The sequence below is a fragment of the Topomyia yanbarensis genome, chromosome 1, assembly GCF_030247195.1.
Source record: "Topomyia yanbarensis strain Yona2022 chromosome 1, ASM3024719v1, whole genome shotgun sequence".
Classification (NCBI taxonomy): Eukaryota; Metazoa; Arthropoda; class Insecta; order Diptera; family Culicidae; genus Topomyia; species Topomyia yanbarensis.
Genome location: NC_080670.1, coordinates 195,477,357 through 195,504,805, shown reverse-complemented (window position 1 = coordinate 195,504,805; position 27,449 = coordinate 195,477,357). Strand labels below are relative to the sequence as shown.

The 27,449-nt window shown below is 36.1% G+C and overlaps 2 protein-coding genes across 5 annotated transcripts in view; one reads left to right on the top strand and one right to left on the bottom strand.

Annotated features, from left to right (window-relative positions):
* LOC131686146 (uncharacterized) overlaps positions 1–27,449 on the top strand; it is a 546,994-nt gene that overhangs the window by 109,222 nt on the left and 410,323 nt on the right. The gene's annotated exons all lie outside the window — the stretch shown is intronic.
* On the bottom strand, positions 11,496–12,038 carry LOC131676136 (uncharacterized). The gene has a single exon (XM_058955259.1). It carries the CDS (start codon positions 12,036–12,038, stop codon positions 11,496–11,498), a length of 543 nt encoding a protein of 180 aa, XP_058811242.1.

The following is a 27,449-nucleotide window of genomic DNA, read 5'->3' as shown; positions in this document are numbered from 1 at the left end:
GTTCAAGTCTTCAGTATATTGACTTAGATGTTCTCAAAACATAAATTGGGTTCGTGTACAAAAATTTGAGAATGTGAATTAGTTATGGAATTTTGCGTTTCGACTTCGTCTCATCAGAATTCGCCACTAACTTAGTGACAGGACTAAGCTAGCGCCGAATTGACGCTAACTTCAGAAAACGGAGATACAATTTGTGTTCCTGAGAAAACCCTTAGTCAAGCGTGATCTCCCGCAAAGAAAAGAGCTCTCATTTTAATCTGATGAGAGCTAGTCCTGTCACTAAGTTGATGTTGGATTCTGATGAGACGAAGACGAAACGCAAAATTCCATAACTGATTTAGTTATAGGTTTTGTGCTCTTTGCGCACAAAGATGCTTTTAACTTATTTTCTCCTTAAAAGGGAAAAATTTGTTTTTACCAAAATTGTTCTCCACTAAATATTGAAAATATGTCTTCTTAGTAAACTCCTTTAATGAGATCTCCTTCTGCACGGGCGGACCACTACAGCAGTTATGGATCAGTGGTCCAGAATGCTAGTTTTATGGTGCACAATATAAAAGATATAGTTCTGTTCTCGTCAAACCAACTAATTTCTATTAATTTAAATAGTGATTCGCTATATACTGATAAGTGAAAATTCTATATTTAATGGTTCGAGATAGTGTTAGGCAGTCTTTAAAAAAGTTGAAGAAAATCGTAATTTGAACTAAGTCTTGTGCTTTCCATTGTACACGAAAATTACCAAAAAAAAATGGAGATGTTTTTTTAAAAAGGTTTTATTCAAATAACTTGCAGTTTTGATTTTTCGTTGCGATGGCTTTAGAAATACTTTCCGATGTTTGGAAACTCTAGCGTTTTTTGCTAGGACTTTTTTGGTGGTATCCAATGGGAAGCAATCACGTGAAAAAATCACCCCAGTGGCACAATTCGAACCTGCAACCCTTGGGACTCTGGCTTAATGTACAAACCCCTGTGTTATCCCTGAGCTATGACCGCGTCCCAGGAAGGGCATATGATTGTAGCTTTGGCGACAGTGATCGTACCCTGACTCGAAAGCGAGATCACACACAATCGCAGCTGCCATCCAACACATTTGAACTAGTTAACATCCCCGCTAAGTAGCAAGGTCCGAGTTTTTATCATCGTCTGGTGTCTAATTTTAGCTCATTATCCATCGGACTTCGGGTGGGTGACAGAACTAATGGAGACTGTCGATTTGTGGTCCCTTAACAGAGGTATAACGGGAGCGAATCTGTCGTTCGAATTGACAACTAATTCGTTCAACCTGTCCTGTTTTTCAAAGAGAAAAAAATTGGATTATACAATATGCGATTTGAAAAAAGTTTTAAATTATTTTTGGCGGTTTTGACGTAAGTACCAACACCATTGTTGGTGATATCCAACGAGAAAAACAGATCGAAATGGTGAGTTGAACAAGCGCAATTATGTGAAGAAAAAATCACCCCTGAGGCAGGATTCGAACCTGCAACCCATGGGGCTGCGGCCTTTTTTCAATATTCGTCACTCTTTTCCCTAAGGTTTCGTTCTATTTATTTCTCTTGCTTTCATTTTCCTTTGAATTTTTTGTTATTTTGGTTCATTTAATTTTTTTTATATTATCTATTTTTAAACCTTTCAGTTGTTATTTGTTATTTAATTGTCTTGATTGCTTCATTTTTTACCTTTTGACGTTTATAGATTTGCTATTTTAACACCTTTTGTAAATAGTTTTTTTTGCATTTTTAATTTTCCTAGTTATTTCGTTTTCACATCTTTCATTTTCAACATTTATCCCTTTGCGTTGTTTCCATTATGTATTTTCTTAATTTTTCATTTTTTGTATATTTTAATTTTCAGCTTCATGGGGTCTATTCTTCTCACTACTTAAATTTTTCCATTTTATTATTTGCAAGTTATTTAGACTTTCCATATTTTCGCTTCTTTCTTTATTTTATTTGCATTTCTTATATTCTTTTTTTTCTTTTCCGTTGTTTCATTATTGATTTTTTTTATTTTCTCTTAATTTTAGTATCATTTTCTACTCATTTCATTATTAATCTAAATTTTCCTTCAATTTATGTGTTACTGTTTTTTCATGCTTAACCGTTTCATTAATTGGTTCAGTCCTTTTTTTCTTTTTCAACATTACAAAATTTGTTTTTTTACTAGTTTTGAAGTTTTCTTGCTTTCCATTTGTCTTTTTTAAAATCCCTAATTTACTCAATATTTTGAGTTTTCTTTTTTCATAATTTCTCTTTTTGTTTCATTGTTTTCATTTGGTGGTTCTGCTTATTATTTAACATTTTGCCTTCTTCCTATTGTTCCCAATTTTAAATTTTGTCTGCAATTTGTAATTCATCTTTTCACTGTTTTACTTGTAGTCCCAGTTCATTTTTTCCCATCTTCGCAGAATTTTTTCCAATTTTTTATGCTTAAATTCTTCTATTTTTCTTTTTCTCATTTTTCTCATCTCCTTCCTCCGAATTTTTTATATTTAACATTAAATTTTATTTTCTATAATTCATATTTACGTTCCAGTTGCCTTCGCTTCTATTCTATATATATATATATATATATTTTATAAGTCATTATTTTTCTCTATTTTTTAGCTTTTTCGTTACTATTTTAATTTTCATTTTTTCTTTTTTTATTTATTATTTTTTATTTTCTGATATCTTCCATTGCACAGTGGTCCGAATCCACAATTTAGGAAGACAAAAAGGTTTATAGCTAAACCTTATATTTTAGAGCTACGATGTCTTCAGGACAAATAATCAGTATCAAATAGGTCATTTCCAGATGTATATGGTATTAGGGTGGCTCTTATTGTTAGGGTGCTTCAAAAATTATTTTCTGAATGTGGGGAGATAGAATATTACAGTCTTCAGCAATATTGTAGAGAAGCTTATGCCGAGCAACATTGCCGAAAACGTCATAGTTGTATCTCAAAAGGTTTTCATTTTATAGCAACTTAGGGTGTACCTAACAAAAACTGTTTTTTGCTGTAACGTTTTACATTTCTTATAAAAGAAATGTATAGAATTCGCTCAAACTTTCAAGATTTTTTCCGAGGCCCGGAGGGCCGAGTCTTATATACCAATCGACTCAGCTCGACGATTTGGGACAATGTCTGTGTGTGTGTGTGTGTGTGTGTCTGTGTGTGTGTGTATGTAACGGACAAATTCTCATTCGTGTTTCTCAGCAATGGCTGAACCGATCTTATCTAAACCAAATTTAAATGAAAGAACTAAAAAACAGTATGAACGCTATTAATTTGTTTTTGATTCTGATGTTTAGTTTCCAAGATATGAATGTTTGAATGCGTAAAAATGGCGTTTTTCGCAGTTTTTTTTAATTATCTGTCGAAATTGACAATATAGATTAACAATTTATATGTTTTCAGATAGCTTTAACGAATACCTTTCGAACAAGCTATAGATTGTTGAAATCGGACTATTATCAAAAGAGATATTAAACATTAAATGCGGACGAAAGATTTTTATCATTTCCCATTGCCAGGAATATGACCAAAAACATGTAATCTATTATTAACGCCAAAACGGCTTATTTTAGGTCAATAGTATCTTCGGAGAATATAATGTAGGCAATATGCCCTTTCTTCTGGTATTGTGCTTTTGCTGATTAATCACCCTATGAGTGAGATATTTTCACAAATTTTCTTGGAAGTGATTATATCGAAATGATGTCTTCGGCAAATTTGTAACTCTTACTTTTGCAAATAACTTTACTGAAGACTTCAAATATCTATTTTGAATACTTTAAAAGTTATGGCTTGTTGTTTGTGGATTACTCTTCGTCGCCTATTTATTGTTCAATATAGTAATAATCCATTGAAATAAGCCAAACAGTATTTCGATAAAACGAATTTTGTATTTCATTTTTGTATCTACAACCGCTAGAAATAATCACCGAACACTTCCAAGTTGTCTGGAAGGAACTTGATAACTTATCAGTGCAAAAATGTTCATTTGTGCGAACCTTCTGACTGCAATTTTTCTAACTTATAACCATCGGATCGATCTGAAACATATCGGAAAATGCGAAGCGAAATAAATTACTCCAAGCAACGGCGTAGCCAAGAGAAGGTTTTGGGGTTGACCACCATACAAGCACCGCCCCCCCCCCCACCGCACCCAAAAAAAAAATTGAATTGAAGTTGAAAATTTATTGATGCAGACTGATTTAATTCAATATTACAATAACAATTATCTGATCCGTACATTGATAACCTGTTGTTGCAAACATCATGAGGACTTTTGATAAATTGTCGGAATGGGGTCCTCCTGATATGTAACTGATCTATTGGTCTTGATTTCACAGTTGTCTAATAGCATCAATGTCAAATTCCTGCCTGAAAACATTCCAATAGAAAATTCCAGAGTTCTGTAATCAATCATAATCCTCAGATTTCTTTTCAAATTGCGCACGCTTTTGTAGAGATGTACTGTAATAAGGGTCTTTATTTAATAGGAAGCGAAGTTAAAATTGATTTAATGCATGTGAAACATAAAACTGCTCACCAAAAAAATGCATAACTTTCAACATTTGCCAAAAATGTTTTTGCCTTTCTCATTCACTCTAAAATTCGTCAATCTAATCCCGACCCGGAGGGCCGTGTCATGTGCCAATCGACTGAGTTCGTCGATATCGGAAAATGTCTGTGTGTGTATGTGTGTATGTGGAAAAAAATGTGACCTCTGTTTCTCAGAGATGGCTGGACCGATTTGCATAAAGTTAGGCTCAAATGAAAGGTGCAACCTTCCCATCGGCTGCTATTGAATTTTTTATTGATTGGACTTCCGGTTCCGGGATTACGAGTTGAAGAGTGCAATCACGCAGCAAATTCCCATATAAACTGAAATGAAAAAAATTCAAAATCAAATTTGTATTTTTGATGCCAAATGACTTTAAAATGCATGAAACATTGAGATGTTTGACAAAAATTGACTTTTTTAGACTTTGGTACATTTTTGCCTTTCTCATATAGAAAGGTTATGCAACCACTCTAAAAATCTTCAATTATACCGGCCCGAGGGGGGTATGCAGTGAGGGGTTGCTACTTTAAAATTAAAACTAGTTTAAAATTTCTTAACAGGTTGAAAAATTTCGGCAGGACCTAGACCTCCCGGATCTTTCTCCATGATCTGCCGCTGGTTTCAAGCGATGTTTCAGTATCACATAGTATCTCAAGATCGTGGCTGTCGATCCATTGTATGTATGTGCAAATCGTACTGAACATGTAATTTTCATTTCCACCATTGTATTGAATATAACCAGCCATGGAATCGTAGTCTGGACAAATGAGACAAGCACAATTGCACTACTTGGTGGATTAAAACAGGTTTTTATTTTGGGAATGCGTCGAGTTGAGACGAAAACGTAAGATGATTAATAACGAGGATAACACTTTCCGAATGTAGAGAGAAATTTATGAAAAATGACGATTTCCATTCGACTCTAGCAGTTCCTGATCGATTTTGATGAGCATTTAATTTTTGTTATACGACCAATTATATGTATAGGTCAAATGATTAAAAACAGTAATTTAAGGTCAAGATAGCATCATTTTGAAACCACCAATTTAGGAGGTTTAGTATCTTAGTAGTATCTTAGTCTTTAGTAAATAATTTTGACGGTATATCGTCCAAGAAGTATTTATGGTGAATTTTCTCAGGTTAATATTCATGACTACAATAAAGTCTCAACAAATTCGCTAGACACGAACTCTGTTACTATTTTCTGAAAAATTAATTCTGCATAATTTTAAAACTTCAAAAATTACGGTTTCGGAATTATGCCGTTTGGACAGTATGATCGATTTTCACCAAACCCCCACCAAACCGAATTTCTGGCTACGCCGCTGACTTCAAGTAAGTAGAAACAAAGTCGTTCTACACTCGTTCACAAGAAACTTCTTCGAATGCTGAATATCTATTATAATACATTGAAACCCTGATTTTATCAGCCAAATATGAACATATGTTTGATGGGCTCTAGCAGACGAACAAGACTGAATTCGAGTAAATTCTTTCTTGAGCATGTTTTCCTTATCATGAAGATGGAAATATGCAAAAATAAAAAGTTCATCATAATCAGAAATAGTTATCAGACTACATCAAGGGACGGGAAGAATATTTTAAGAGCTTCAGTTTATTATAAAGAAAAAAAATTGCCCGATTTAGTCAATGTCCCCATTTTGTCAGCCTAAAATACACCATGAGACTGATAAAAATGGGTCTTTATAGTATGTATTATTCACTGTGTTTCACATTAATAGGTACATTTCATTTTTGGGGATTTTTTATTGTATCGAACTACAACAATTTTTAGGTAATTTTCAAGGGGTTTTTTATAAACTTCTTCCAAAATTTGGCGAACCTATTCCAATTCGTATACCAATTAATTGGTATACTTAAGGGTTAATATGTTGCAGATAGAGAAAATACTGAAATTTTCAGCTTTTTTCTTACACAATATTACGAAAGATTATTAAACAATTTTTCTTAATAAGTTTGTGAAAATTATAAACTATTTGAATTTTTTTAATAGTATAATTTTTTTTATTTAACCGTGATTTTTTAATAAATAGTGACCATCGCTTCACAACGTAGTCTATTTTTCATGGCTTGCGGTGAGCACGATCTCTCGAATTGCTGAACTGAAAATTATGGAATAGAAATTAATTTTTAGTATTCTTTACAGATTAAACTCGCCGCGCAGATAGCTCTGAATTAGACCCGCTGGTGCCCTAAGACGATTTCGCTAGATTTTCAGAGCACTGTGCACCCAGTGCATTAACGCAAGTGACGGAAGGTTATCGAAAAGTTTCGTGAAAATGAAAATTCCAGTAATGATGATGATTTTCCCAAACGGTTCGTTTTCGAGAGGTTTTTATTTGTTCTTTGACATTAGGATTAGCGATAATATTTCAAATCAAGGATACTACTGAGAATTCACCTTTAGAAAAAGTAGATGACAAAGTAAAATTTGGAACTATGCACGCATGCACTTCAGAGATAGCGTGATATCAAAAGCTGCGATTTCATTTCAACTCTTTTTTGTGAAAAGGGCGATACTTACAAATGTAAACATAAGGCTTTTTTTCATACATGCGCATGAGAGCTTTGAAATGCAACAAATTAACCTAAAAAATTGGATTCTACGATATTGCTTTCTTAAACTACAGCAAAAAATACAACGGGCGAAACTGTATTTTTGTTTATTTATTTAAAGTTTCGCCCTCCACGCTCCATGCAAACAAACAGGGCGATACTTTTTTTGCTAGCAGTTTAGAGGCGAAACTGTTATTTTCTGATACCAGCTGTAAATAGTAACAATGATCGCTATTGAAAAAACACGGACGAAATCGGTGGTGTTATACGGTAGTTATTGTAAAAAAACGTAAGGGCGATACTTCAATGCTGATAGGTGGGACCGAAAAAGTAAACAATCGCCAAAGGGGCGATACTATCATTTTGTCAATTTCAATAGCAAAAACAAATTTTAATTTAATAATTTCAAATACTTTATGAAGTTTTGGGTTTCGATCACTGAATCATGTAATCTAGGATGTAAAAACACAATAGTTCTTATATAATAAAACCAAGTCTGGAAATATTCACTGTTGATTTTCTTTGAATGGTATCACTGCTAGTATCGCCCTTTTTAAGAAAAAGCGTTGATTTCTTAGTTCTCAGTCACGTTGGAAATTTGAGTAAAGTATAAACTTCAAATCGATTAAAAAAAAATTCGATTTTTTTGGCTCAGTACAATATATAACCCCTTTAGGAAAATTCAGTTTTCCCACCACAATTTAGATATTTTATTAACAGAGCATTAACAATAATTCGTTGGTATGTCTATTTTATGGGCCATTTTTTCGCTTTCCCATTGATTTGGTTTGAGATTTCTAGCACTGATGTTGTCCTATGCTGATTTGAGCGATTCTCTGAGTCCTGCCACTATCCCATGTAGTATGTGTTATCAAAAACATCGCGAAGCATCAAGTTCTAAATGTTCTCAAACGATATAATATCCGAAGAGAGTGATAAGAGTTATAAGAAATGTCTCATCACACTGTTAGGTGGATTAAAAGCGTTTTTATTTTTCATTTCTCGTAAACGGTGTCTTCAGACAACTTTTAAAGCTCATTGAGACAATTTTTTTTTTCATAATAGAAGAATTCAGATATCACTTCCAGAACCGAAGTAATGAGCAATATTAAATAAAATATGGGTCCATTAAAAATATTTATATCTAAAATTGAGGCAAACGAAAAAAATATTTTCGTCTTGCATTTCAAAGAGAATACTTTCAGGCATGTTTAGAAAAAAATGGTGAAGGTGATATTTCTAAAAAAAATTTAAATCGAGTTTGAAAATTGTGATTTTACTACTGAAAATGCCCCGTGCATAGTCAAAATTTCTCAAATAGGCCACCCGAATTAGGTGATATCGCAATTTCGATGAAGGATCCAATTTTTTGGTAGGATGGGGCATTGTAAAATCAAATCTAGATGGCTACCGCGAAAAAAAATTGTTGACCATAATATCACAGACTAGCAGACATAACACTATGAGGAAATTCCTTAAAAAAAGTTTCGATTCGCGAATTTTAATAGAACACTATAGCGCCACCATTTATTCACGATCTCAACCACTCATTTACAAAAGGGTTATCCCTCAGTCTCGGGAAAATTTTTTCACTAGTGGTGAATTAGTGAGAAATTTTGACTTTACACGGGGCATTTTCAGTAGTAAAATCAAAATTTTCAAACTTGATTTAATTTTTTTTAGAAATATCACCTTCACCATTTTTTTCTAAACATGCCTGAAAGTATTCTCTTTGAAATGCAAGAAGATTTTTTTTTTCGTTTGCCCCAATTTTAGATATAAATATTTTTAAAGGACCCATATTTTACTTAATATTGCTCATAACTTTGGTTCTGGAAGTGATATTTGAATTTTTCTATTATTAAAAAAATTGCCTCAGTGAGCTTTAAAAGTTGTCTGAAGACACCGTTTACGAGAAATAAAAAATAAAAACGTTACAGCAAAAAAACAGTTTTTGTTAGGTACACCCTAAGTTGTTCAATTAAAATAGCTATAGAATGAAAACCTTTTGAGATATAACTATGACGTCTTCGGAAAAGTTGCTTGGCATAAGTTTCTCTATAATATTACTGAAGACTGTAATTGTCTATCTCCCCACATTCAGAAAATAAGTTTTGAGACACCCTAGCAATAAGAGCCACCCTAATACCATCTACATCTGGAGATGGCCTATTTGATACTGATTATTTGTCCTGAAGACATCGTAGCTCTAAAATATAAGGTTTAGCTACAAACATTTTTGTCTTCCTAAATTGTGGATTCGGACCACTGTGCATTGTTGTGTTTGGCTATGTTTTATTTTTTCTTTCGTTTCATTCTGTCCTGTTTTCTTCGCCCTATTTCTATCGTCCTACTTTTTCTTCAGTTATTTAATTTTTGCCATTATTTTATCATTTTACCGTTTTTTCTATTTTATCATGTTCTCCACAGCATTACGGGACAAAGGAAAATCGAAGACACGAGAATGGCTATTGCATAAATGACACATACTAACGAAGGGCCCCTTCATGGTGGCAGCTGGCAGCAGGACTGCGAAAAAAGGATGAATTAGAAGGCTAACAGTCGGTTCGAGATTGTAGCGGATCGGCAATGAATACAGCAGCAGACACATCTAGATAGTTCGGAAGAATCTATGGAAGTATACAAAGTGCGAAATGGACAAATTTGCGCTCTTATGATGTTTTGAAAAAGGGTCGTTAAGATAGAGTAAAAATATAGAAGGTTCGAGATGAGTACCCTGAGCAACTCTACAGGCTAGCAGCAAATGGAGATGTCAAGCAGTCTTCAATTTTGATTACCACTCAGATACGCGTGAAGTCAATTCAGAAAAGAATTAATTGAATCCAAACCTACTTATCTGGTAATTTTGTCAAAGGCCGTGGATAAATCAGTGTAAATGGATGTATGGAGTGTTGATCAATTCTACTAGTCATTGATTATATTGTCACTCGGTTCAAAAGACTCCGAATCCTATAAGCTGCCAACCCCAAGAAATATATCACGAACCATTTTCGAGGAATCTCCCTATCGCAAAAACTTCTCTCACTGGAGAAAAAATGTTTACGCCATCAGTCGAAAAAACAACCGACAGTAGTAGCATTCAATTTCAATCCGAAAGCGAGAAGCCAAGCCAGCCACCTGTTCCGCGGTGAATAGACGACCAGCAGGAAGTGTTTCTCGGAAATGATTTTTAACGATAATTGATGCTGATTTTCCGAGATCAGTGTGCAAAAATAAAAAAAAAATGCCTCAAATTTCCAACGCCTGCTTGTTTGTGCGGTGGCATGCCCGGTCGGCGGTGCTGGTCTGAGTAAACTTTGACGTAGCAACATTGCAAAGGTGTTCGAACGAATTGCTCGCTCGGAGGTAGCCAGTTGAGAGGAAAAGTCGGAGGAAGCCAACGAAAAAAAAACAGCATCTTTGCACACACGACTGGCGATTTTCGGGGAAATATCATTAGAGAAAATTTAAAAAGCAATATTTCATCTGAATGAGATGTTTCGTTTATTTTTTTTGTTGCTTTTTGCGCTCGAGTCAACTGTAGAATTTTAAGTGATGCATCAGGGCTGGAGGCTGGAGGAATTGTAGCGATTTTTCATTCCGCTGATCAAAGACTTGGATCGAATCACACAACTCGAGCGACGGTCGCGGCCGGGTGTAAAGATCAACCGTTTTCATCGTCTAAGCAGAGTTGACTAATTGCTTGCCACCATAAAATCGACCAGCAGCTGCCTCTTCTTCTAGAAAAAAAAGAAACCAACACTGAACCCATTACCACCCCCGCCTCGAACCGAGAGCTTTCTAAACGACAATCCAGTCGCGCAGACTCATAAACCTTCGCAAACATGAAAGCAAATCACATGCAAACGAAACACCAACCAACCAGGAAGTAGATACCGTTGCCATTCTCGCCGAGTGGGAAAAGCTGGAAAGGAAAAAGAACACACCTCGACTGTCGCAGCTCAAGAGGAAGAAACCAATTTTATTCCGAACAGAAAATCCATTAAGCCGCCAACAGCAACAATGTAGGAACTAAAGTAACGAGCAAATACCCTGGCATTACAAATAAAATGTGTTTTTCAAACTGGCAGCAGCAGCAGCAGCACACCACGCGACTACATCTGCTCCCGTCTCACTCCACAGCTCAAAAGTCCCCCACCCGTCTCGATCGTCACCACATCACCAGCTCCAGTGGAGCATCGCTTCATTAATTTTATTGATCGTTACAAACTATGTTTACTCCCCTTCGTTTATTTGAGGGGGGATCACTCTGACGACGGTAGACTCCGGGGACTGGCAACTGCGGTGACCGGCCGGTGCAGACCATGGCGCGCGTGTTTGTAAACATTGTCCCAAAGAGCGTTAATGCGCCGTCGGTTCGTGCTCCCCCGTCGTTACTGTCGTCAGAACTAGCTTCATGATCAGTTCTGCCAAAACGGGCAGATCCGGTTGAAACTGAAGCGGTTTCCCCAGGTTGGATCTAAGCGAGGCCAGCAGGGTTTGACGTCGAACTTTACCAGCTAACCGGGGCGTCTCGGATTCGACGGAGAACATCTCCGCACTGTACTGTAAATTATACCAGTCAAAATACTCCAGGATCAGTTGGTTGATCAGTTGAATCGCCGAAGGCGGTGATGCTGTCGAGGAACCACCACCACCACCGGTAAACATGTTATCTCCTTCGGATCCCTGAATCGTTTCCAGGACCTTCCGCCGCATTTCACAACGCACCTTTCGCAGATACCGGCTACTCTCCAGGCAGTTCCGGACCGTGTGCAGCAGTTGCTCTTCCGGATCTATACTGGAGGGGGCGGTGGCTTCCAGCTGATCCTTTCGTCCATCGGTCGAACTAGCAGTCGAGCAGCTATCGTCCATTAGGTTCGCTACGCGGTGACAGTTTGCCATGTTGTGCATCGCCTACGTTGATTTGTCGGAGCGTAAAAACGGTAAAAACTAACGTGTGCGAGAGAAGTGGGTGGGAAAGGGAAATTTATGGCACGCGCCTTCTTCTGCTTGCTGCGATTCGGATTATGTTCGTTCACTCGCGGACAAACTTGCAAATTTACTTATGGAGAAAGATTTGCCCTGCCGACCACCCCTCGCGCCACTAATCTTGTTCGGTGTTTATTTTACGCTTTCTTCGGACACAGAAATCCATAGTTCAAATGCGGTTTTTCTCCCTCACTAGCAGAGTTGGGGCGGTGGTCTTACAAAGTAATTAGATCAACCTTTTCAGCTCAATTGACAGGATTCAAATGGTGGGTTGGGTGCGGAAAAGGGTTAGTTAGTTACGAGGTGGTCGCTGTCGCCGATATTGTTGGCAGCTGCAGCGATAGCAGTTTATTTGGTATCACGTTCGCATATTTATACTAAGTGAGACTTGGTGAAAAACTTCAATCGGATTCGAGCACGAAACCCATAGCGAACCGGATCATTTCATCGGGTCAAATAGTGGAAAATTGTATTTTTAGCTGAAAGTTGAGAAATCGAGCTGGGAAAATCGAGTTACTTCGCCCCAGTTTTTATTGTTCCCCATAATACGATATTCCTATCTCATGAGCATTCAGATCATGTAGTCTGGATCCAACCTAGTTAGTCCAGTTCGGTTCGATCAAAGAGCGACTCAGTACGAAGGCCATGTTTGAAAATGAGTAGTACTGTGCATTGATAATTCCGAACTGGAACGGCAATAGTATTGCTTTGTTTATTTAGTGTTGCTACGACCGGCTAAGAATCTCATAAATGTCTGTGATATGCGAAGAAAATACGCATTGTTATGTCCGAGTGTTTTAACAAATGTTTTATCGTACGCCAATATGGTTTTTACTTTAACTCAGAAATTGATAGTTTTGAATAGGAGTTGCTTGATGCTGATAGCTCATTTTACTTTCCTTTATTTTATTCAAAACACAATTCACGGCTCTAAAGTAATTATGAGGAGAGTTTTTTTCTAATAATATTTACATCTATAAAAGAATTTCTTGGATACGGTTATTAGCTGACCTTCCATGTCTATTAATCATGAACTGTTTTGTTTCATTTTCCATAGTAGTCAGGAGATCACATGACGACACGTTTTTAATGAAATCATCTTTAGGAATACTTTTAGAAATTCTGTATCGATTTTGTTGGCTATTTTTGGCAAATTTGAGACTAAGAGAAACGAAAGCAATGAAATTGAAAGACGGATAGGTATTCTAGAGCGAATCAGTTATAAACTTGATGAGTTATGTTCTGCCATAGACCATGCGGTAGACTTGGGTGCAACGCCCAACTCCTACTCTGCAGAAGGCAAAGAATTCTTCACATTTCCTTTCGATCATGCCCATATGAGCCTGCCTAGTTCTAGTTTTCCGTTCTAAGTTTATAACTGATTCGCTCTAGAATACCTATCCGTCTTTCAATTTCATTGCTTTCGTTTCTCTTAGTCTCAAATTTGCCGAAAATAGCCAACAAAATCGATACAGTAGAACCTCGCGGCAATTAAAACATAGTAACACTTTTAGAAATTATTACTGATGACCTCCGATTTACATATTATACACAGTTGTTACATCTCAAATTGATTACAAAATGTCTAATTTTTCCATAAAAAATTCTTGATTTAAAAGTTATAAGATTAGGATCAAGTGTGTTAACTATCGTCTACAACATTCTAATTTCGTAATTTTGAAAACTGTGTAGAAAACTGCGCCAGTGCCGTAAAAAATCAATACAGTTTATAGTGGCGTAGTACTCACTTTTCATTACACTGCTACAAATCGCTTGCCATACAATATGCACTTGCACCGATGACAGATTTTTTAAAGGCGCGGATTTCAGGCCGATTTTTTAAAAAGAGTGTGATATTTTTCGATGAATTACTTCGATTTCTGTAAGCATTTACTGATAGAAACATCAGCATCGACCGCTTGCTTTAGCTTTGTTTGAACAGATCAGAGACACTGAAACACCATTTCTCTGAAATGGCTGCCCTCGCCAACACCTTCGGTTCAAATTTTGGTTTGTCAACATGCTAAACATCGTTTGGTGTTGCTTCGATGCCGTCAGTGCAATTGCCCCCGTTTGAACTTAATTTATGGTACAAAAATGAAAAGTAAAATTTATCATCCCAAATGATGAGTTTTCTATTCGCAAAGTGTTTACGGTGAAGTGTACGGCAGCAAATTGATATTTTTTAGTTGTTCCGCTGTACATTGTGGTGCCAGCATGTGATTATGATAAGTTACGCTATTTATTTTCAAAATAAGTGTACAGTTGAATCTGAAATACTAATTTCGTGCCAATTTGAGTGTTGATTGTCCAACCTATTTCATATCTTTTTCCGGTTTTTTGTCATCGCGGCAATTCTTCATAACATTGAAAACAGAGGCACGCGAGATTGTCCTTGAACACTCAAAGAGTTCCTTTTGTACTGAAACGGTCAACTAGGTTGGCAACAGATTTACGTAAATTCAGCTTGTACGACATTTTGTTTGCAGAAAACTTAGCAATGTGAGGTGAAAAATGCAGTAGTAATACAGTTAAGTGCGACAAGTGCATAGGTTGACATTCCTGAGCCTGTTGAAGCAGTAGAATAAACGCCTGAGACTATACTAAAACATGTTATTCCCAAATCAGTAAAAATCTCCGGATCAAAGTCCCACCGGAAGTGGCAACACTAATCAAATGTAGCAGAATAGTGTATATTGTTAATGATCTAAAGAGTTTAAAATTACTTTTGCGAACCAAAAATAAAATAAATCTGATTCTTAAAATAACAAAATGTTTATAAAGTGAAGAAAAAAGTGGATAACGGAAAATATTAAATTAAATTACAAATTTAACATAAACAAACGTAAATATAACAAAAGTTAGAAGTCTGCTTCCTCATCTCGTACAGATTAGAAGTCAAAAAGCTCACCGCTTGTAAATAGCATTCAAACAAAAAACTACTACCCGCGCCGCTCCATTGTGAACGTGTAACAGCAAAATTCCGTTGTCCCCAACTGTGAGTGAAATTTAGCCCATTACGGGAGAACACATTCCCGACTGACTTTTTACAGACCCCCATCATAGACCTCAAGTGCGCGAGGTGGAACAATTGATCAAGGTGAAATTGGAACTTGTGCTTACAGAAGTGTCACACATACAATTACACCATACGAGGCAAGTAGTACTAATAACGTTCAGCGCCTTAGACGAGACAGAAAGCTTCCTGGCGACGAACAACACGCAACACGACGTCGAATATGAAAAAGTCAAATCCATGATCCCCGTACATGGTCCTTGATATAACGGAAATTCGCCTACATTATTTTCATACTAACACGGATTATATTAAAAAATTCATGTTGAAGTATGGAGAAGTGGAATCCGTCTCCATCGACACTTGAAGAAACTTTCCCTGGCATTCTCAACCTATACCGTCTTACTTGACTTTCGTGTGCAGATCATCTGATCGTGTTCACTACATCCAAGAAGCGTGGACGGCCACGAGCCAGTTCTGTCACCATGCGCCAAAACAATTAAAGAAAACTCATCTACTACAACCAACACCATCAAACAACCTTCGCCATCTACTGATACACTACAGACAGCAGGCCAAAATAAGAAATAAACAAAAAAAGAAGACAGCTATACCATTCGAAAACACCAAACATCTAACAGCGAAAATCAAAGCACTAGTGACGACGACATGGACGCAAACACTAGCGAGGGAGAAGGCAGACGAAATGATCAACAAGCGGCAGAGGCTAAATCTACTAAAATAAATAAGAAAATTGATATGTACACGAAGCGGAAAGCCGTGCGCCCAAAATGAACGTCAGCAAAAATATTTAATTTTTTCCCCTAATATTGTTTATGGATTGTAATTTATTATTTCTGTTAATTGTGTACTATTTCCAAAGAAGGTGAATGGCCCTTGGGGTGAAAACTTTAGTAAATGTACATAAAACATTTGTTATTCACCTACTGGTGCAATTGTGTCTTTCTCCTTTCTCCAAAATATGATTGTAACACTGCAAATCATGATTTTGTACAACGTTGTGCAAAAAGCTCCGTCACAAAGTTGTTTGTCGATATTTTTGCATAGAAAAATTACAGCATGTCATTGAAATGATACACTATAATGTACAAAAGTTTTGATAAATTTTCTCCACGCAAAGTTTTAAAAAATTCGAAAAAAAGTGTTTTTTTTTTCACTCTGAAACCTTTACTTCCCCCCTTAATATTGCATAAAAAATGTTCGATTGAAACTACAGGTCAATGTGGAAAACAACCTATAAAAATTGGTGAAATTAAATAAAGAACAAATAAAAGCATAAAAATTAGAAACTTTAATAAGCATGAAAAGGTTTAGAATGTCAAAAGATTAAAAATAAAGGAATATAACTACTTGGCTACATCCATAAATGACGTAGCATTTTTTGAGCGATATTTAACACCCCCTCCCCCATCGTAGCATTTCGTCGCAAATCTCTAAATACCCCCTGGTAACGACGAAGCTTGACGGTAATCTTCCCCCTGAGTATGTATTGTTCGGTAAATAGCAAAGAAAAAATTTCGTTTTTAACTTCTCACATGTTTAAGAATTTTCCATTGTAATTAGAAAACCTTGAAAAATAAATACATAACAGGTGGTTCTTAGCAGCTAGATGAAATGAGTGAGATTGTCGTGACATCTGGTCAAAACCCTCTTAAAAAACTACGTAGCAAGACATGACCCCCTACCCTGTCGTCACACATCACACAAAATACAAAACTTCCCCGTCATCCATATAATGCTACGTCATTTATGGATGACGCTAACATGAGGCAAGAAATGGAAATGTTTCTGCACCACTCTAAATCAGTTCAAACCAATATTTAATTTTGAAGTGCTTTTTCAAAAGGCAAGCGCCGACTTTGACGGTGCTATCGTTGGAAGATTTTCCCGTGTATCATTAGTTGCTCATTTTGCAGCATCCTCAAATTCCTTGCCAGATCAGATTTCGTTTAAAATTTTTAAAACGCTTGTGTTCTGAAACAGTAAACTTGAAAGGATCTATCCTGTCCTTAGATTTGACGGAAGTCGATTTTCTTGTTGATCGTCCATCACATTACAAAATTAGTTTCGTTAAGAAATGGTATTTAGAACGCTTCCGTGTGTTATTCAGCGACATTTGCTTCATTTCTCTATCGTTCTTATTTTAGCTTTGTTGTTGTATTTATCCTTTTCTTAATTTTTTAGTTTTCCCATATTCATTTATTTCCAATTTCCTTCTGTTAAAACTTTTTTCAAATATTCTCCACTATATTTTCCATTCTTCAAATTGTTCTTTAAACCGAATTTGCGCTTGAAGAGCATAAAATATATAACTAAATTAGTTATGGAATTTTCATTTCGACTTGTTCTCATCAGAATTCGATACCAACTTAGTGCCAGGACTAAACCAGTACCGAATTGACGCTAGCTCCAAAAATTAAAACACTATTTGTGTTTCTGAGCTAACCCTAGTCCTGCGTGATGTCCCGCAAGGAAAAAGTTTTTACCTATTTTTTCATTAGGGGAAAATATAGTATAGTGCATATTGCATTGGCCTACTAAGCAAAACTAAATTTCGATTTCATAAGTTCTCATCAGCCTTATCATTTTTTCGTTGATTAATGGCTGTTTTTTGTTTCTATTTATTCTTTAATTTGTTCATGTTATTTTTATTTCACCATTTCTTCTATCGCTATAATTCATTTTTTAGTTATCAGTCCTTTTATTTTTCAATATTTTTATTACATTTTTTTCATTTTTCCTTCACTTTAAATATGCCAATTTTTCATTTTCATCAACTTCTATTTTTCGAATAATTATTTTTACATTTTGTCATTTTAACTTTTTCCCCTTTTAATTGTTCATTTTTTATCCTTACTCCCAATTTTCAGTTTAAATAATCAATTTCTAACACATTCCATTTTCCCTCCCCATCAAGCATCAATTGCTTTAAGATGTGTATAGCATTACGCCTCGATAGTGGTGCATCGAGGAGACCGAGAGGGCTTATGCGCCTTTTTTATGTTATATGTTGCTTCATACTCTGCACCGGCGCATACCAACGCGAAATCACTGGTCTATGTGCGGTGTCGTGGCCGACAGGTGGATCGACGCAGATTGGCTTTTGCTGTGTGCCGTGTTTGCAAATATTGTTCTATTGGTGGTATTCGTGGACGGGGCTCAGGAAGGGAGTCGTTGTTTGCCCATTTATCGGCCTACTTCGTCATCGTGCATATACCAATTAAAAAGTTTTACCAGTCTGGACTAATGCCTTCAGTTGAACCAATCGAAAAAGTGACGCTCATATTTACTAAACAACACGTTCCATGGTGACATGACCTGGAACTCAAGTTTCCCCATAGGGAAACGGACTACCATCTGTACCATACAGCAAAAATTAAGCATCAGATTCACAATCCGCGCGCGATCAAACAAAAATACACACTACGTCATTATAAAATCGAAGTTATACACGCGAAGTCACATACACGTGACAAACACGTTAATATACAAATGCTTGAGCCCTTCGCGATCATCCCCGGCATCTACACCTGCGATCTAGTAAATATGATGGCATCCCAGTAATAAAGTGAATGTCTCAGCTCCTATAAATTTTCAAACGCGGTCTCAAGCGTGAACCTAAAAACTCCTGCACTCGCACGATCCTGAATCGGTCATTTCCGGATGTTTCCATCCTTGATATCAGCAGACTAGGTCCATGCCTTCAATTGGATCAATGAAAAAAGAAAGCTCTCATATCCACTGGACACCACGTTCCATGGCGACATCACCGGGTACTCTAGTGATATGGAAGATCTCACACTCTTTTAGCATCTTAGCAGTACACCAAAAAATAAAGTATTAGACTCACGGTCCGCGCGCGATTATCCAAGAATACACGCGAATATGCAAAAGGCACATACACGTTAGTGCACGCGATCGAACACGTTAACTACAAATGCTCGAGCTCATCGCGATGATACACGCGATCGCGAGTCCCTACGCCCGCACATACCTGAACCGTACAATGAATATCACATTCAGAATCACGGCCCGCTACAATTGGCCTAAAGCAGTGTTTTAGTGGGCGGCATTGCCTGTCTCGTCTGCAAATTGTAGTATGAGATTCTGACAGGGAGCCCTTCGAGAACCTAGCTCTACAGCTCCAGTAGGACAACTCTCAAAAAAAAAAAAGAAATGTCCAGATTCTCAATAATCATATGCCTGATCCCATTTTTTAATTCCCATTTTCCTTTTTATCTACTATTTTATTTACTGTTTTTGCGTTTTTCGTGGTTTTAATTTCATTTTTTTGTTTGATTTTCTCATTTGCATCGCTTTTTTATTTCTTTATGTAATTGTATCATACATTAAATTATCATTTCTTAACGAAACTAATTTTGCAATGTGATCTAAGGACAGGATAGATCCTTTCAAGTTTACTGCTTCAGAACACAAGCGTTTTAAAATTCTTAAACGAAATCTGATCTGGCAAGGAATTTGAGGATGCGGCAAAACGAGCAACTAATGATACACGGGAAAATTTTCAAACGATAGCACCGTCAAAGTCGGCGCTTGCCTTTTCAAAAAGCACTTCAAAATTCAATATTGGTTTGGACAGAGCTAGAGTGGTACGGAAGCATTTCCATTTCTCGCCTCATGTTAGCTGGCGCTTAAACCTGTTTCTTGGTATAATTTTAAAAAAAGTAAACAATGCGACACGACCATTCCTAGTTAATATGCAGCAGTAAAACTTGAAGAGGGTGTGGGTCTATGTTTCTCCATACGTTAGGATTGGCATATGACATAATTCTAATCTGTAGTAGAACTCGAATGCACAATAGATTAACTTTCGAGTCGGATCATCATAGTTTATTTTTAGTATCTGATCAACGTGATTGTCACCAGCAGCAGCAGCAATTCAAAATCCTCGCATCAACCAGCAGCTGTCAGTCATTAAGGCGTGAGATCACGTCATTGCAACAAAACATTACCGCACCGACCGATCTATCGAGCTGCACCCCCCGGGATCAAAGCTGAGAAACTCTCACTTGGCACTGTTCGTGCCCTTGCGATTGAACTCTCCTTCCCCCTACCCCCGGGCAATCGGTGGTGAGTTCGTGTCAGACACAGTGGCGAGCAGCAATTGATAGCTGCGAAGGCATAGGGGATAGAAACAATCACCACCGACAAATCTAACATCATATACCCTTTGTTTACCCCACCGAAACCCCCTTTTAGCAGCTCCCGTGACGACTAGTATCTCAGCGAGCTATAATTATCGTGTAATTTGCACAAATTATGGAATGTTGTGTAAGTTTAATAAGATCCAGCAGCTGCTGCCCCTTCGCGGATTGTGTGCTGCATATATCAGCGAAAAATATGTCGAATGGTGTTAATTTTACGACCAGTTTACATCTCTATACCACGACAACACGACGTTTAGCAGCACGACCACCACCACCACCACCGCCGCAGGTAAGGTAATGCAGAAAAGGTCAAATCACGTTCGGCTGATGGGAAAGGGTTGATTGAAAAAAAAACATGTTGTATCGGAGCTAAATTCATGCAAATAGGCTTGAAACTCGATCGATGTTCCGTTTTGTGCAGCACCCAAGATTAGGCGCTGCTGGGTCATGGCCTTTTCGTGTTCTAACCGAAACCGGTAAACCGACTACACTACATCAATCAGCGTTCTTGTTCTTGCGTCAGCACCCCTTCGACGACCCGACTATATATAAGTATCTATAATGCGCTAATCCCTCCGGACAGCCGGCTGATTCAGCGTAGTTGGCCTCACATTATCTACCACTCCACACGCGATGAATAATATCACTTATCCATCTGTGAGTGACTTTTTTTTCGGAGGCCACCCGATTCAAGTGCCAGATTATGGCCGATTTAGAAGCCTAATAAACTCAACCGGCAGCAACTGTCACTCTGTCTATCTCTGTTTCTCACTCTATCTCTCTCCGGGCGGAAAAACTAATCCCTCCGCCATGGCTGACTCAATAGTTCACAACTTAATCGGTGGTCACGATCTCCGCCTGGAGCCTGCCTTCCTGCCTGCCTGACTGTTTGCTATCTGAGCCTTTCGGTTTCATTGGTTGTTAGCTTTTTTTTTCTGCTGCTAGCAGGGCCGCCGAGAGGGGGGGGGGACCGGGGTGTTTCCCCCCGGGCCCGGAGTTTTGAAGGGGGCCCGGATTTTTAACAGAAACCAAAATTTTGACAAATACTTTTTCGACAAAAATTTATTTGAGAATACAATTAAAAATTCAATATCTTGTGTATGAGGTAACTAGAATAGCGAAAATTCTACTAACATTTTAATAGTTTTGTTTTGAATTTTATATGTCATGGAGCATGAAGAGAAGATCTCTCAGTTCACAATCCTTCAGCTGCCAATGATTCTAAGATGCATACGTTCAACTAAATTGCTAAATTGTGTTTGATTGAGTTCGAAGAGAAAATTGAACTCTGCTACCAAACTAAATCAACTAGTTAGCAAGATTAGCTAACTAAAGTAGCAAGTTAAATTCGCATACAAAATCTTTTCATTTTGGAGGAGTGAGCGTGAGATTTTGAACGTCGCTTCCTGAACGTAACGATTTTATTTTTATTTTTGAGCTATTTTCTAGAAATCAGTTACAACATTCTTGTAAAATATTTGTGTTGGTGTGCTAACACACCAACACAAATAAAAGAACAATCCATGTTTTTATAGGATTATGAATGTTTTCGAAACCAGCATAGCGTAAATCCAACCAAAACCCTTATTTGAAATTTGATTCATGTTTGTATTTGTATTTCTACAATTGTACGATTCTGCCTTTTTTATCTTTTTGCATAATTTTATTTTATCCATTTTTTACGTTCCTTTCTTTAGCTTTTTTTTCTATTGGTAACACTTATTTTATTTTATAGTTTTTTCTCTGTTATTTCATATTATTCGCATTTTTTTGAGAAAATTCTGCTTTCTTAATTTTTTTCTTATTGTTTCATATTTATATACCTTGCTTTTTTATTTATTTCTTTTGTCATTCCATCTAATTTTTAGAATTTGTCTATTTGCTACATTTATTCTTGTCATAGCGTTTTCCTATTTCCTTTTTTATTTTCATATTGTTTGCATTTCCAAAAGCAATTTTACTTATTCAAATTCATTCCAATTTGTCTTATTATTTATTTTTTTACCTTTCTCCTATTTTTTCCCTCATTTTCCAGTTTTTAGCTTTCCGTTTATCGTAGTTTTATTTTTTCCCATTGTTCATTTAATATATTTTTTTTTATTTTTATACGTTTTTTCTTAAGATTTAATTCGTTATTGTTATTTCTACATGTTATCCATTTAACCTATTTTGAAAGTACTTTTTCAGTTGAGGAAAATACGTTAACATTGATATTTTTTTATTTTCCTAAAAAACATTTGATTTATCTTTTCTTAACACTATGCGCACTTTTTCTTAATTTTACATTTAGTTAGTTGTTTGAATTTATTTCAAATTTCATTTCTAGTACTTTTTCTATTCTTTAAATAGTATCCATTTTATTCATTTTTTTCGTGTTAATATCTTCATTTTTGTGTTTCTATAGTATACCATGTTGGCTTTTTCCTATTATTTTTTGTTTTCCATTTTGTCTGTTTGCTCCGTTTTTGTTCAATACTTCCAATTTTCTTTACTTTTTCGTCTTTTCATCATTTAAATTTTCCAGCTTTCCAAATTTTTCTGGTTCGTTCATTTTTTTTAATTTCTTTATGGTTATTTTATTCTTGTCTTTTATATATACTCCTCTAGTTTTATACATTCTCAAAGTTTTATTTATTTTTTTTCTATTGCTTTAAATATGTCTTGTTTTTAATGTGAAATAAATTTTATTATTCTTGATTTATCGAGTTTTTCAGTTTTATGCATTTTTTGTATTAATGTTTGTATTCTTTTTAGTAGTTTTTTTTCATTTTCATTGATTCTAAAAAAATTTCCTACTTCTCTATCGATTTTTCATTATTTTCACCATTTGTTCAATAACGTTCGACTTTTTTAATCTTCGCAATATGTTTTTCTAGTTTCCTGTTTTCCTTTATCAATTTTTTATCGGTTTTGTTTTGGTTTTTCTCGATTAAACCTTTTTTGACAATTGACATTAATTTGTTTATTTGGTTGGTTTTGTTATTTTTAGCTCTTTTGTACATTCTTTTAATATTTAGTTTTCCTATTGTTGTTTTATCTTTTGCCGTTGGTCGCCCGTTGGATATTTTTAATTTTTGTAATTACTATATTTTTAATCTTGCAATTTCCTTACTTTTACAAATACTATTAACAAAACGGTTTTAATCCACCTAACAGTGTGATGAGACATTTCTTATAACTCTTATCACTCTCTTCGGATATTATATCGTTTGAGAACATTTAGAACATGATGCTTCGCGATGTTTTTGATAACACATACTATATGGGATAGTGGCAGGACTCGGAGAATCGCTCAAATCAGCATAGGACAACATCAGTGCTAGAAATCTCAAACCAAATCAATGGGAAAGCGAAAAAATGGCCCATAAAATAGACATACCAACCAATTATTGTTAATGCTCTGTTGATAAAATATCTAAATTGTGGTGGGAAAACTGAATTTTCCTAAAGGGGTTATATATTGTACTGAACCAAAAAATCGAAATTTTTTTTAATCGATTTGAAGTTTATACTTTACACAAATTTCCAACGCGACTGAGAACTAAGAAAATTGAAATCGCAGCTCCTGATATTTTTCTAAAGGTGACTTCCCAGTAGTATCCTTGATTTGAATTATTATCGCTAATCCTAATGCCAAAGAACAAATAAAAACCTCTCGAAAACGAACCGTTTGGGAAAATCATCATCATTACTGGAATTTTCATTTTCACGAATCTTTTCGATAACCTTCCGTCACTTGCCTTAATGCACTGGGTGCACAGTGCTCTGAAAATCTAGCGAAATCGTCTTAGGGCACCAGCGGGTCTAATTCAGAGCCATCTGCGCGGCGAGTTAAATCTGTAAAGAATTCTAAAAATTTATTTCTATTCCATAATTTTCAGTTCAGCAATTCGAGAGATCGTGCTCACCGCAAGCCATGAAAAATAGACTACGTTGTAAAGCGATGGTCACTATTTATTAAAAAATCACGGTTAAATAAAAAATAAAACTATTAAAAAATTCCAAAACCTGCTAGAGTCGAATGGAAATCGTCATTTTTCATAAATTTTTCTCTACATTCGGAAAGTGTTATCCTCGTTATTAATCACATTACGTTTTCGTCTCAACTCGACGCATTCCCAAAATAAAAACCTGTTTTAATCCACCTAGTGGTGCAATTGTGCTTTTCTCATTTGTCCAGACTACGATTCCATGGCTGGTTATGTTCAATACAATGGTGGAAATGAATATTACATGTTCACTACGATTTGCACATACATACAATGGATCGACAGCCACGATCTTGAGATACTATGTGATACTGAAACACCGCTTGAAACCAGCGGTGGATCATGGAGAAAGATCCTGGAGGTCCAGGTCCTGCCGAAAATTTTCAACTTGTTAAGAAATTTTAAACTAGTTTTAATTTTAAAGTAGCAACCCCTCACTGCATACTTCCTCCGGGCCGGTATGATTGACGATTTTTAGAGTGATTGTATAACCTTTCTATATTAGAAAGGCAAAAATGTACCAAAGTCCAAAAAAGTCAATTTTTGTCAAACATCTCAATGTTTCATGAATTTTAAAGTCATTTTGCATCAAAAATACAAATTTGATTTTGAAAATTTTTCATTTCAGTTTATATGGGAATTTGCTGTGTGATTGCACTCTTCAACTCGTAACTCCGGAACCGGAAGTCCAATCAATAAAAAAAAATCAATAGCAGCCGATGGGAAGGTAGTACCTTTCATTTGAGACTAACTTTGTGCAAATCGGTTCAGCCATCTCTGAGAAACAGTGGTCACATTTTCCGATCTCGACGAACTCAGTCGATTGGTATATGACACTCAGCCCTCCGGGTCGGGATTAGATTGACGAATTTTAGAGTGAATGAGAAAGGCAAAAACATTTTTAGCAAATGTTGAAAGTTATGCATTTTTTTTGGTGAGCAGTTCTATGTTTTAATTTTAACTATTTAAATCAATTTTAACTTCGCTTCCTATTAAATAAAGACCCTTATTACAGTACATTTCTACAAAAACGAGCTCAATTTAAAAATAAATCTGAGGATTATGATTGATTACAGAACTCTGGAATTTTCTATTGGAATGTTTTCAGGCAGGAATTTGATATAGATGCTATTAGACAACTGTGATATCAAGACCAATAGATCAGTTACATATCAGGACCCCATTTCGACCATTTATCAAAAGTCCTCATGATGTTTACAACAACAGGTTATCAAGCTACGGATCAGATAATTGTTATTGTAATATTGAATTAAGTCAGTCTGCATCAATAAATTTTCAACTTCAATCCAATATTTTTTTGGGTGTGGTGGGGGGCGTTGTATTGTGTTTAACCCCAAAACCTTCTCTAGGCTACGCCGTTGCTTGGAGTTTTTTTTCGCATTTCATTTTCCGATATGTTTCAGATCGATCCGAAGGTTATAAGTTAGAAAAATTGCAGTCAGAAGGTTCGCACAGATGAACATTTTTGCACTGATAAGTTATCAAGTTCCTTCCAACCTGGAAGTGTTCGGTGATTATTTCTAGCGGTTGCAGATAGTAAAATGAAATACAAAATTCGTTTTATCGAAATAATGTTTAGCTTATTTCAATGGATTATTACTATATTGAACAATAAATAGGCGACAAAGAGTAATCCACAAACAACAAGCCATAACTTTTAAAGTATTCTAAATAGATATTTAAAGTCTTTTGTAAAGTTATTCGCAAAAGTAAGAGCTACAAATTTGCTGAGGGCATCATTTCGATATAATCACTTCCACGAAAATTTGTGAAAATGTCTCACTCATAGGGGGATTAATCAGCAAAAGCACAATACCAAAAGAAAGGGCATATTACTTGCATTAAATTCTCCGAAGATACTATTGACCTAAAATAAGCCATTTTGGCGTTAATAATAGATTACATTTTTTTGATCATATTTCTGGCAATGGGAAATGATAAAAATCTTTCGTCCGCATTTAATGTTAAATATCTCTTTTGATAATAGTCCGATTTCAACAATCTATAGCTTGTTCAAAAGGTATTCGTTAAAGCTGTCTATAAACATATAAATTGTTAATCTATATTGTCAATTTCGGCAGATAATTTAAAAAAACTGCAAAAAACGCCATTTTTACGCATTCAAACATTCATATCTTGGAAACTAAACATCAGAATCAAAAACAAATTAATAGCATTCATACTGTTTTTAGTTCTTTCATTTAAAATTGGTTTGGATGAGATCGGTTCAGCCATTGCTGAGAAACACGAATGAGAATTTGTCCGTTACATACACACACACACAGACATTGTCCCAAATCGTCGAGCTGAGTCGATTGGTATATAAGACTCGGCCCTCCGGGCCTCGGAAAAAATCTTGAAAGTTTGAGCGAATTCTATACATTTCTTTTATAAGAAATGTAAAAATGGCGCTTTTCAAAGTCAAAACTGTCGAAGAGGTATTAAAAACTCCCAAAGTATAAAAAAACTCTACGTTTTTTCCTTCATTGGCACTACAAAGAACTAGAGCAAAAAATGGTACATGAATATAAAATTTCAGTGTACTATACATAATATCAGTGAACTCCAATGGATTTCAAACATTGACTTTTTTGCACTCAGGCAATACACAGTGGTGGGGCCCCGTACGTTGGACCCCCCAGGCCCGTATTTTCTCTCTGCGGCCCTGGCTGCTAGCTAAGGCTAAGAAGGGTGCTTATTTGTTATGCTTTATATCATTGAAGAGAGCAAAAAAACCTTCCGACTGTCCAGTTGGGGTGCTTTCAGCTGTCCATCTGTCCTGGATTGGGGCCACTGTAGTGCTGGTTCCTTCGCCGTCGATGGATACACGGTGGGGTGGAGTGATGTCATATCTGGTTAAAATTCGAGGCTGGGTTTCTCCATGATGACTTCGAGTTTGACTGGTTTTGAGACTCTACTTCCCAGTGTGCATTTAAAATATCAACAGCAAATCTACTCCTAGTTCAAAACATAACTGCATTAGTGCTCGATGATGGAATTTACATTTAGCAGTTGGAGTCAGCGATCTTAACTCAAATAACTGTGATTAGCTTCAACTGTGTATACCGGGTAATTACTGTCATCACGGGGCTGTCTGAAAATTAGCCAC

What these genes read in the sequence shown, in the direction of transcription:
- LOC131676136 (XM_058955259.1), bottom strand. Translation starts at nt 12,038, where the DNA reads ATGGCAAACTGTCACCGCGTAGCGAACCTAATGGACGATAGCTGCTCG.